This window comes from Vulpes vulpes, chromosome 7 (genome assembly GCF_048418805.1).
Source record: "Vulpes vulpes isolate BD-2025 chromosome 7, VulVul3, whole genome shotgun sequence".
Classification (NCBI taxonomy): domain Eukaryota; kingdom Metazoa; phylum Chordata; class Mammalia; order Carnivora; family Canidae; genus Vulpes; species Vulpes vulpes.
Window position 1 is genome coordinate 72896301 of NC_132786.1, and position 12666 is coordinate 72908966.

Sequence of the window (12666 nt, forward strand, 5' to 3'; positions counted from 1 at the left end):
ACTGATCTTTTTACTGTCTCTATTCATAGTTTTGCCTTTTACTCTGGTTGCTTGTAGAGCCTAATCCTGTCATTTATACCTACCCTATCTTTCTGCATCAGGTTTATTCAGCGTAGCCCTGTTACCTTGCTGAGAAGCCAAGTGGTCATCCCTATCTTACAGTGGGCCATTGCCTCTACTACCCTGGACCACCGGGATGCCAATTGCAGTGTCATGAGGTTCCTACGAGACCTTATCCATACAGGGGTAGCCAATGATGTAAGTATAAACGGTGTACTTTATTTTGCAGCTCACTGCCTTTTTTATATCTCTTCATTTCTTAGGGGAAAACCAGATTCTCCTTATTTGATATGTATTGGTAGGTACATACTATTCACTAACCAAAACATTATTAGATTTAAGATAGACTCTACTAAGTGCTGTAAGCTACATAAAACGGTCTAAAAATATTTCTACCTCCATGTTATTTAGGTTTGGCTGAAGAGATAAATATATAGATTTAAATAACAAAAGCAGTATTTGATTGCCAGATGACTGATAAAAGTCATGATTGCTGTGAGATCAGAGGAGGGAAAGCTCTTTGGTCAGAAGTGGGTTGGGATTAGTTTCTGGAAGAAGCAGGACCTCAGTGCAACCATCAGATATAGATAGAATTTGGATGGATTAGAGAGGGGGAGGGTAGTCTTAATTGGGGCATTAATATAGCCAGAGAAAGTCAGGATAGTACTAAGTATGTTAGACAATCAAAAGACCTGTTTGGCTGGAGTATATAATGGCTCACAAAATTTTCAAAGGTAGATTTGGCTAAATGTGGAATAGAATTGAAGATAACAGAACGGTAAAGAAATAAGCAATTACGGGATCCCTGGGTGGCGCAGCAGTTTGGCGCCTGCCTTTGACCCAGGGCGCGATCCTGGAGACCCGGGATCGGGTCCCACGTCGGGCTCCCGGTGCGTGGAGCCTGTTTCTCCCTCTGCCTGTGTCTCTGCCTCTCTCTCTCTCTGTGTGTGACTATCATAAATAAATAAATAAAAATTAAAAAAAAAAAAAGCAATTACAAAAAAATAAAAATAAAAAAAAAGAAGCAATTACATGAATGGGCTAATTATTTAATAAGTTTGGTAGTAAAAGAAAAAGAAGAAAACTATATGTGAAAAGCAATTTATAAAAAAATATTTTTTTAAAGATATTAGAAGTATATGTATATTCAAGACTATAGAAAGGAAGAAAATAAGGGTTTTTTTGATAGAAAAGATTAGGTATCTGAGAGAAGTCTTTGATTTTTCAGTTGGTTTTATTTTATATTTTTAAGATTTTATTTATTTATTCATGAGAGACACAGAGAGAGACCGAGGCAGAGGCACAGGCAGAGGGAGAAGCAGGCTACACGCAGAGAGCCCGATGCGGGACTCGATCCCGGGTCTCCAGGATCAGGCCCTGGGCTGAAGGCGGCACTAAACCGCTGAGCCACCGGGGCTGCCCATCAGTTGTTTTTTTTTTTTTTTTTTTTAATTCTTATTTATTTATGAGAGAGAGAGAGAGAGAGGCAGAGACACAGGCAGAGGGAGAAGCAGGCTCCATGCACCGGGAGCCTGACGTGGGATTCGATCCCGGGTCTCCAGGATCGCGCCCTGGGCCAAAGGCAGGCGCCAAACCGCTGCGCCACCCAGGGATCCCATCAGTTGGTTTTTAAAAAGGAAATAGACACTATTTTTCACAGAAAAAGAATTAAAATTGCTACCTATAACCATCAATCATTATTTCTCTTCTGCTTTCTGTTCATGAAAAATCTAAGGGTTAAAGTTAGTCTCAGCTGAATTCATGCCCATTTCCTTGATACTAAACTCTTAATATTTTCTTCCTAATGACAGAACATTTTAGTGGCATCTGTGAATGTAGCTGTTATATATACATTTCCTTCTCTAGAAAAGAGGAATTATGTTAGAGTGGAGATTTGAAATTAGAGCTTATTTTTGCTCTGTTTCCTTATAGCATGAAGAAGATTTTGAATTACGGAAAGAACTGATTGGACAAGTGATGAACCAGCTTGGACAGCAGCTTGTAAGCCAGCTGCTCCACACATGCTGCTTTTGTCTCCCCCCCTATACCCTACCAGATGTGGCTGAAGTACTCTGGGAGATCATGCAGGTTGACAGACCGGTAAGATCGTTTTCATGAAGAACCCATTCTCACAGTCCTAAACTTTGATTCCTGGAGGCCGATTATAACTTTGAAAACAGCTCTATTATGGGGATCCCTGGGTGGCGCAGCGGTTTGGCGCCTGCCTTTGGCCCAGGGCATGATCCTGGAGACCCGGGATCGAATCCCACGTCGGGCTCCCGGTGCATGGAGCCTGCTTCTCTCTCTGCTTATGTCTCTGCCTCTCTCTCTCTCTCTCTGTGTGACTATCATAAATAAATAAAAATTAAAAAAAAAAAAAAAAGGAAACAGCTCTATTATATATCCATGGAACCTATTCTAGGCATATTGCTAAGTTTAATTAATAGATGATGGGGCCTATAGAAGGCCAGTGATTCATTATTAGGCTTTTGAAAACATGTTGGTTTCACTGTCACAGGGTTTATATTACCTGAAGTGAATACTAAGCATTAAATTCAGTTGTGTGGCTGGCCAGTGAGAAATTTGTTCACTTGTGTGAAGAGATGCCCATATATCAGTTATATAATGATACAGATGGATATATTCAAGAAGTAAATTTACTTCAAGCTCCTTAGATAGCACTGTATGGTTTTCCATGCTAATAAATCTAGCCAGGGCATTTGGGGATATAGAAGCAGAAAATTAGCTCACAATATACTCTGGGATTTTTTTTTTTCCTCCTTTGGGTTAATTTGCATCTTGTTTCAGTTATTTTATTTTATTTATTTTATTTTATTTATTTTATTTTTTATTTTATTTTTAATTAATTTATTTGAGAGAGAGAGAGCACAAGCAGTGGGGAGAGGCAGAGGGAGAAGAAGCAAGAAACAGGGAGCCCACTGCAGGAGGAAGGAGAAACTTAGCAGGGAACCCAATGCAGGGCTCGATTCCAGGACCCTGGGATCATGACTCAAGCTAAAGGCAGGTGTTTAACCCACTAAGCTACCCAGGCGCCCCTGATGTTTCAATTCTTGATCCAGGTCATTTATCACCTGAGCAAGGAAGTTTTTGTTAGGTTATCTGGTAATTTCATTACTGGGCCACATGATCATAAATCAGGTTATATGTACTGCATGAAAGTTTTGAGCATAGTGGTAAAGTATATATAGCCTGTACATGATTTTTAAATAGGATTTATAATTTTTAATATTAATATAAAAGCAGTTCAGAAAAGTATACAGTTGCTTCAGTTAAAGTGAACAGTCTTCCAGAACTACAGAAAAATCCAGATGCACAAGTTTATTGTAACTTTTAAGTCCACATGCATCTTAATGTTGTTTCCTGCTTTGTATCACTGATAATAGTTGTTAGCTTCAACTTCAGCAGTTTCACAAAATAGATGTTACTGAGCCAAAGGTTCTGCCTTGGATTTGTGTATTCATCTCCAAAATTTAGTGATTAGTGTATGTTGTCCAAGTGAGTATATGCTTTACTTGATTTAAGACTTAATTATTTGTTTGAGAGAGAGCAGGAATGGGAGCAGCAGCAGCAGAAGGGAGAATCTCGAGCGAACTCCATGCGGAGCCCAACACAGAGCTTGATCTCATGACCATGAGACCATGACCTGAGCTGAACCAAGAGTTGGACACTTAACCAGCTGCGCCACCCAGGCACCCCTAATTCTTGATTTATCAAACTCTTGAGACTTCTATGTGACTCTGGTTTCATCAGATAGCTCTGCAATTCTTCCATGTAAGCTCAAATGCTTCAGGAATGAATAGTGCCTGTAGTTCCTATTGCTAGTAGTTCATTATGTTCTATTTCAATCTAATATGGCTATATTTTTGTGTTTTCCTAAAGAAAGTACTCTGTGAACCCCTCAGGACCAAGTTTAATTCCAAAAGTCCTTGACATGAGAAGTGAAATTTCCATACTGTTACTGGTTTTGTTTTTTTTTTTTTTTTTTTTACAAATATACTTGGTTCCCAGGTAACAGAAAACTTACTATGTAAATTTGACTTTATTTTTTTAAAGTTTTCATCTTTAATGAAATGACCTTGGAAATGTACATTTCCATGACACCAATAGTACAGTTTATGGAGTCACAGTAAGGTACACAGAATTACATCTGTAATTAATATGAATGCCAACGTTTCAAGCAGTAATTTCTGTTACATAGCAAACAAAATCAAGAAAGCAACCATCAAAGAAAAGAGACCCAGAGCTTCAGACAAGGCAAATCCCAGGAAAGCATATGAAAACCACTGCTGCTTCAGCAAAGGGTTTCTGGCATAACCAGTGATAAAGCTGCCAAAGACTTTTCCAATACCAGCACCAGAACCAGCCACTCCCACTGTTGCAGCACCTGCACCAAAAAATTTGGCAGCAGTATCAATGTCTCTGCTGATTGCACTGGTCTGAAACTCCCTTTGGATTAGCTGAGACACCATTCTGGGCCCGATTAAATACTGTAGAGTGCTCTCCAGTCCTAGCCTCTGGTCAATATAACACTGATGCAGAAATTGGTCTGTATGCAACTCTGGATCCAGCTCGGATCAGAACAGGGGTGCAAGCGAGCTTGGCGCAGGCAAACATCGTACACTCTTTGCGACTGCGTGGCTGGAGGACCTGGGTGACGGCCTACGCGAGCTCCTCTCCTGCTTCCCATCTTCCCCATAGGCGGCAGACGGGGCAGCATAGGTCAAAAGAGTGGCACTAAACCTAACTTTATAAAAACATTCTTGGGGCCCGTGGGTGACTTAGGCAGCTCCCTTAAGCTCAGGTAATGATCTCAGGGTCCTAGGCTCGAGTCCCATGTGGGACTCCCTACTCAGGAGTCTTTTTCTCCCTCTCCCTCCGGCCCTCCCCTCTGCTTGTATTCTCCGCCCCCCCCCCTCAAATAAATGAATTTTTAAAAATATTTTTAAAAAATAAAAACGAAAACATTCTGGATTTGTAAATCTATGGTTAAGTGCTAACAGAAGAATAAAATTAGAACCACACATTTAGGCAGGAACAGAAATGAAATAGCCATGGGCTCATAAGAGTTTACTATATAGATAACCACAGAATGGTGGTCAAGCAATTTAAAAAGATTGTTTTCTATAAACATCAACTTACAGCTAAGTTTTTGTAAAGGAACTCTTACATAAATTTGGGTTGTTCATACCCTGTAAACTGATTGAAATTCTCTAAGGATGTAAGTCCAAAGAAAATTTGCACTGAGCACTTTCTTAATCGTACCATTTTCAAAATTCAGCACACAGATTCTTCAATAGAAGATGGTGTATCAGCTTCGTCACGTGACTTGAATATACTATAAAACCCTTACCTCTCTTCCTCTCTTTCTTTGTTAGATACCCATCTGTGGCCATTTACTCAGTGTTTTCAACCAGATTTCTCAGATTCCTTTACTGGTAGATGATTAGACCCATTGTGTGCTAGCTGATTAGTTTTGCTTTTTAGTTTCATTTCTGATTGTTCCATTTGGGGCTATATTGTAAATTCACAGGCTGTTTTTGGATTCCAAAACTTTATCAATTAATGGTTCTTCCAGAATTTCTTGCCCCTGCTTGTTTTTATCTTAGTAGTATTGTCTTCTTTGGGAGCAACACTTGGAGAATTATGCAGTACTTCTTAAACATTGTAATGGAATATTTACTTTTGCTCCAGTCTGTTACCATAAATTAACATAATGGAATATATAATGTAAAAAATATAGTTATAAAACGTTATTTTACTGCTGAAAACTATGACCAAAATATACACCCTACTTAAGAAAGGTGTTAAATAAGAAAAAAGGTGTAGAAGGGACTCCTGGGTGGTCTAGCAGTTTAGTGCCTGCCTTTGGCCCAGGGCGTGATCCTGGAGTCCAGGGATCGGGTCCTACATTGGGAGCCTGCTTCTCCCTCTGCCTATCTCTGCCTCTCTCTCTCTGTGTCTGTCATGAATAAATAAATAAAATCTTAAAGAAAAAAAAAAGAAAGAAAAAGAAAGGTGTAGAAAATTAGAGCTAACTCAGAAAAGAACAATTTAACTGAAAATAACCCAGAGGAAGTCTCTAGAATTTGATTTTTTAATTTGAAGAGGAAGGAAGTAAGAAGGGTAGGGGTAGACAGTTTTTGTGCATATGAAAGGTATAAAGAGAGAGACTGTGCTCAGATATAAAAAATATTCTTTTACAACATTTTTTTAAAAGTGGTATTTATTTGAGAGTGAGAGAGTCTGTGAGTTGGGGTAGGGACAGAGGGAGAAAGAGAATCCAAGCTGATGACCTGTTTAGCGTTGGAACCCGACATGGGGCTCGACCCCATAATCCATCAGATCATGACCTGAACCAAAACAGAGAGTTGGGATGCTCAACCCACTGAGCCACCAGGCACCCCAATAATATTCTTTTAAATAGCAACCAGAGGGATCCCTTGGCGCCTGCCTTTGGCCCGGGGCGCAATCCTGGAGACCCGGGATCGAATCCCACATCGGGCTCCCGGTGCATGGAGCGTGCTTCTCCCTCTGCCTGTGTCTCTGCCTCTCTCTCTGTCTCTCTGTGACTATCATAAATAAATAAATAAAATTTTTAAAAAACCTCTAAAAACTCATAAATAAATAAATAAATAAATAAATAAATAAATAAATAAATAAATAAATAAATAGCAACCAGAGTGAGCAACAAAATTTTCTGGCCCAGAGAAAAGGCAGGTATCACAAAGGAGTTGACTGAATAGTTGACCTTAAAATCCTTTAGACTCTGGATTCGTATTATATGTATATTCTTTGACATGTTTACTTACTATACTTTTTGTCCTTGCTCTTTGTGGTACTGAACTTTTGCTGTAAGTTGCCTTTGATCATTGTACTCGAGTTTTCTAGCAGCTGTTTAATTTTTGAAATATTACAGAAGTTTAATGATAGGAACAGAACAATAGTCTCATCCAGAAGAGACATCATTTCTAAGGTAGAGAAGTGCTTTTGAAATGATGGCCTGCTGCACCTTTGAAGTGAAATCTAGATTTGCCTTTGTAGACCATTCCAAACCCCAGAGGGTTAGAAGGCCTAAACATAGTAGTGCTTTTGTTAATTCCTTTACGTCCTTCCAAGTCTGGAAGAGCTGATGCTGCTAAGGAAAACCTGCGGGTTGTGTTATTACTTGTAGAGTCCAGTTGAGTAAGCCCTGCCTCTTCTTAAAACTCTAACCATCTTCTCTGCACAGACTTTTTGTCGATGGTTAGAGAACTCCTTGAAAGGTTTGCCAAAGGAGACAACTGTGGGAGCGGTCACAGTGACACACAAACAACTTACAGATTTCCACAAACAAGTCACTAGGTGAGTGATATGGGGTTTTTTTTGTTGTTGTGTTTTAATGTGAACAGAAATGAAATATATCTTTGTTTCTTATACCAAATATACCCAGGAGTATGTTTCTCGTGTGCCTTAAAATTCACAATTCAGTGTCTGTTTAGCGTTGAATTGCCCACATTGACATTAGAAACCAATTTGAGGGGAAATATCACCATGCTGTATAGGTGTGCATCAGTTTTACTGTACAAACTTATTAACAGGTATAAGATCTTAATGGGTAAGTGGAAGCATTATTTCTTCCAAGAGAAAAATGCATTCAGCAGACCACTACCCTTCACAAGATCTATCTTTATCTTTCTGGAGTCCTCTGTTCTTGTCTGTATTCGGGGATCAGGACTATAGATGTGAATTAGGCAAACCATTAGTTGTAAAACATAGATGATGTAAACTGAAGTGAATTGGAAAATACTCATTATGCCTAAGATACTGAAATTCTAATTGCATGCAGGCCAAATGAAATATCTGAGATGCTTTAAGCCCATGAGTCAATTGCTTGAAGCTTAGTTAAAATGTTAAGAAGTATACATGAGTTTTTTTTTTTTTTTTTTTTTTTACTGTGAACATAGTAAACATAAGTGTAGCTGCATAGTCTTAATTATTACTTCATAGCTGTAAAGGTGTTGTTTAATTTCTGGACGGTGCCTCTATTAGTATACATTTAGATTATTTTTCAGTATTACAAGTAATATTAAAACTGTAGCCTTAAAAAAAAAAAAAAACTCTAGCCTTTTCCTTCTTTTGACTATTTTCCTTAAAATGCAGTCATTGGATCAAGATTATGAGATTTTATGGCTCTTGATAGCAATTGTATTTTGTAACTGTGTGCTACCTTCCCCAATACATCTTTTTATATGTCTAGTATCTCTAGAATTCTGCCTAGATTTTAGGTATTAGCTTACAGTCATACAGTAGTGGAATTATTTATAGGTCTGAGAATTGAGTGTTGCAGAAGGGTTGGTAATAGTGAAAAACACTATAAATATTCTAATTGCTCATTAGTAGAAATTGGTTAACTGATTAACAGAATGTAACTAAATAAATAGGCACTAACAAAAAGCAAAAATGTCATGATATAGAAGTATATGTAAGGTATATTATAGAGGGGAAAAATAACAGTATCATATAACCAACCCAGCTTCTACTGATGGTTTTCTTAAATTTCTAATTGTGATGAAATACAGATAGAATTTATCGTTTTAACCATTATTAAATATACTGTTCAGGAGTGTTAAGTACATTGTGCAATCACTGTCCGGAATTTTTTTTGTCTTATAAAACCGAAACTTTACTCCTAAAACATCAACTCCCTCTCCTAGCCTCCCGTCCCCAGCAACCATCACTCTACTTTCTGTTTATGATTCAGCTACTCTGGGTACCTCATATAAGTGAAATCATACAGTATTTGTACTTTTGTGACTCAGTGTAATGTTCTCAAGGTTCATCCATGTTGGTAGTATGTGTCAGAATTTCCTTCCTTTTTACGGCTGAAGGACATTCCATTTTCTGTATATACCACATTTATTTATTCATCTATTGATGGACATTTGGATTGCTTCTACCTCTTGGCTGTTCTAAGTAATGCTGCTATGAATATGGGTGTATAAATATCTCTTTGAGACTCTTGCTTTCAGGACACCTGGAACCTCAGTCAGTTAAGTGTCCAACTCTTGATTTCAGCTAAGGTCATGGTCTCAAGCACCACATTTGAGTTCTGTGATGGGCATGGAGCCTGCCTTAAGATTCTCTCTTCCTCTCTGCCCCTCCCCCCTTAAAAAAAAAAAAAAGACCCTGCTTTCAATTCCTTTGGATTGAAAAGAATTCCCAGCACTGTCCTTTCACCCATGGCACCCTTATTGAAAATTATTTGACCATATATTGAGGGATTTATTTGGGGGCCCTCTGTTCTCTTCCATTTATCTCTGTGTCTGTCTTATGTCAGTACCATACTGCTTTGGTTGTTATAGCTTTGTAATAATTTTTGAAATTGGGAAATATAAGACCCCCCCAACTTTGTTCTTTGTCCAGGGTTGTTTGGGGTCTTTGGGGATTCCCTATGAATTTTAGGATAGATTTTTCTGTTTTCACAAAAAATATCATTAGGGTTTTTTTTTTAAGATTGTATTTATTCATGACAGACACAGAGAGAGAGAGAGAGAGAGGCAGAGACACAGGCAGAGAGAGAAGCAGGCTCCATGCAGGGAGCCCAACGTGGGACTCGATCCTGGGTCTCCAGGATCATACCTCGGGCTGAAGGCGGCACCAAACCGCTGGGCCATCGAGGCTGCCCTCATTAGGATTTTTGATAGGGATTGCATTGAACCTATGAGATTGCTTTGAGTAGTATTGACATCCTAACAAAATTAAGTTTTCCAGTCTATAAACAAGGAGATGTCTTTGTATTTATTGGAGTCTTTAATTTCTTTTCAGCAGTGTCTTATAGTTTAAGTATTACATTCTTTTTGATCCAGTTGTAAAGGAACCAACTTGCACTTTTAAAAGCTGCTATATATATCCATAGTAAATTTCTGGAAAGATAGCTAGGACCAAGAAGGCAGAAAAGACTTTTTACGTCATAACTTTCTATATTGTTTTCATTTTTTCATGAGCATGTGGTATACTTTTGTAATTAAAACCAGACCTAGTTTTTTAAAGGGGGGAGAGGGGTGCCTGAGTGGCTCAGTCAGTTAAGTGTCTGACTTTGGCTCAGGTCATGATCTTGGGGTCCTGGAATTGAGCCCCACATCGGGCTCTGTGCTTAGCAAGGAATCTGTTTGTTCCTCCCCACCACAGCTTACGAAGTGGTGGTACGAGAGCTAATCTTTTCTGAGACTAATTTCTTGATCTTGCTTTCCAAAATGCAAGGGTTTGGGTTCTCCCAGGGTTTCTCATCTCCCAGGGTTTCACCAATAATTTTGTTAATTTGTTAAAATTCAAAGCCTGTGAGTTCTATTTTGTAGCTTACTAGAAGTGGCTTAACATCATGTCCCAGGAGTAATTGACTTTTGGCCATAGGCCAAATGACATGCATGATCAAAAAATGGCTTGTGACTACCTTCATGACATATTTTGCCAGAAGGGAATTTCCCCTCTTCTAGGTAGGTGTATATTGACTGGGAAGACTTTACAAAATTATTTTATTTATTTTTACTATGAATCTTCCCGGTGGAAGTACTATTCCACCCATAAGCAGTCTCAGGGGAAAGAGTATAGCTTCTTTCTGCTTCTATTTTGCTCTATTCCATCTATTCCATCTAGTGGAATAGAAGGGAAGATCATATTGGTTCTAATTTCCTTAAAGCAAATGGGAGCCTGGAGAGAACCATCAAAGCACTAGGCTTAGAGTCAAGGATGTTGGCATGAATCTTGCCACTTACTGAACCTCAGCCTATTCATCTATAAAATAGGATAATATCTATCTTATTCATAAAGGGTTATTATGAGATACCATGTGGATATCTAAAGATTTGGCATGTTGTAGGTGATCAATGAATGTTAACTTTCTCCTTGGAACAGAATCTGCAGGAATGTTGTTATGCATTTGCAAAGCTAGCTTGAGCATGTCTCCTGACAGCTCTAAGGCAGCCACCCACACATTCTAGAATAGGTCTCCACCAAACCTGTATTCCCTTATCTGGGCTAATCTATGATAGGTAGAACAATAGAATAAATCTGAAAAGTCATGGACATTACCTTGTTTAAGGAAAATTGAGGCACACAGGAAAGGACCCCAAATAATGCAATGCTACAAAAAAAATATCTTTGATTTTTGCCTTGTGATATGGGGAAATAAGGTGCACTACCAACCTGGCCTGCTTGATCTCTCATTGCGGAACAAGTTTTGCTGCTCCTCCTAGAGTAGGCTGTGACACAGTCGTGGGAAATGAGTAGAAGAGGTAATGTTGAGGTGCTAGAGAAGGTTTGTGATTGCTCACCTCCTTATAGTAATTCTCTTTCTCTAGTATGTGTATTGCTCTTGAACCTTCTGTTCCATGCATGACTCAGTCTCCCTTTTGGTTTTAAGGTCTTATAACTCCTGCCTCAACATGTTGCTTTGTTTGCCATCCTAACAGGGAGGGCAAACTGGTTCAGTTTCATTTCAGCAAGTCCAAGCCTGTTTTTCAAATGGTACTGGTAATTAACTAATTCTCTAACATTTTTGGTTGGTCAACTTGAAGAAAGCTGAGGTTTTTCATTCTGAAATATTCTTGCTCTCCAGATACCATTAATTATGACTGGAAGAAATCCTGCCATCATTTCCCATTTCTCTGTGTTGATGTTTATTCTCTGACTCTTAACACTTGGCATGAGGATCACAAGGTCAGAAGATGTTGAATTAAGGAAACATTGATTCTAGAGTTAGAAGCCAGTATGGGGTATCTTCTTGCTCAGATCATCAGTTAGAGTTTGGTTACTTTCTGTCATCCACCAGAACATCAGGTGAAAAGGGCTGTGTTTCTCAGCACACTGCTAGGATTACGGGGCTTGAGGAATGAGCACCACAAAAGTATTCAGAAGTATGGTGAAAGGATCAGAATTGTGGGACTAGAAGCCAGAAGATAGAGCTTAGAAAAATAGTGCCTATTTTAAACGAATGAATGAAATGAGATGAAATGGAAAATAAATGCCAGAAGAACTGAGGCAGAAAACAAAATAGTAGTAGCTTTTAAGTTTGGTTGTTATTTTTAAATCCATTTCTCTGGGTCTAATCACCAAGGACACATTAAATATTTGGCTGAGGTTCTCCCCACCAGGGCAGTTGCTGACAGGACTGGGAGCGGAGCTGAGCTGACTCAAGATGCTGCCCGACCCCTCCTTCACCCTGGCTCACACAGTTCTCTGTACTTGCATTCTGGCTTTGGCACTTTTTCTCCTGTGTCACAAGAACGGTGAAGGATGGAATTATCATTTCTCTTCTGGATTAAACCAAGGGTAGAAAGAGGGTAGAATTAAAACATGTGAGGCATTAGAACAGCAAAAGAATCTTAAGTCTCTACTGTTGCCCCACATTTAACTGTTTCATACTGTAATAGTTCCTTATGATAACATGCCACACAGTGACTTCTCGTGGGTTGCATATCTTCTTCCTTTGTGACCGTGGGAGCATGAGCAATTATGTGCTTGCCAACCCAATTGCCTCCTTAATAGTATTGATTTGGAAATAGAGTGAGGGAAGGTAATGGTTGTATTGAAGCATGTTAAATTTACAAA

The 12666-nt window shown here is 38.9% G+C and overlaps 1 protein-coding gene and 1 pseudogene across 2 annotated transcripts in view; one reads left to right on the plus strand and one right to left on the minus strand.

Annotated features, from left to right (window-relative positions):
• The window catches only part of TNPO3 (transportin 3), an 82866-nt gene that overhangs the window by 66853 nt on the left and 3347 nt on the right, over positions 1-12666 (plus strand). For both annotated transcript variants that reach the window (XM_026010798.2, XM_026010799.2), the window contains 3 exons: positions 102-258; positions 1993-2160; positions 7310-7422. In XM_026010798.2, coding sequence (XP_025866583.1) covers positions 102-258; positions 1993-2160; positions 7310-7422 — 438 coding nt within the window. The remainder of the gene's footprint in view (positions 1-101; positions 259-1992; positions 2161-7309; positions 7423-12666) is intronic.
• On the minus strand, positions 4272-5095 carry LOC112928916 (ATP synthase F(0) complex subunit C3, mitochondrial pseudogene; annotated as a pseudogene).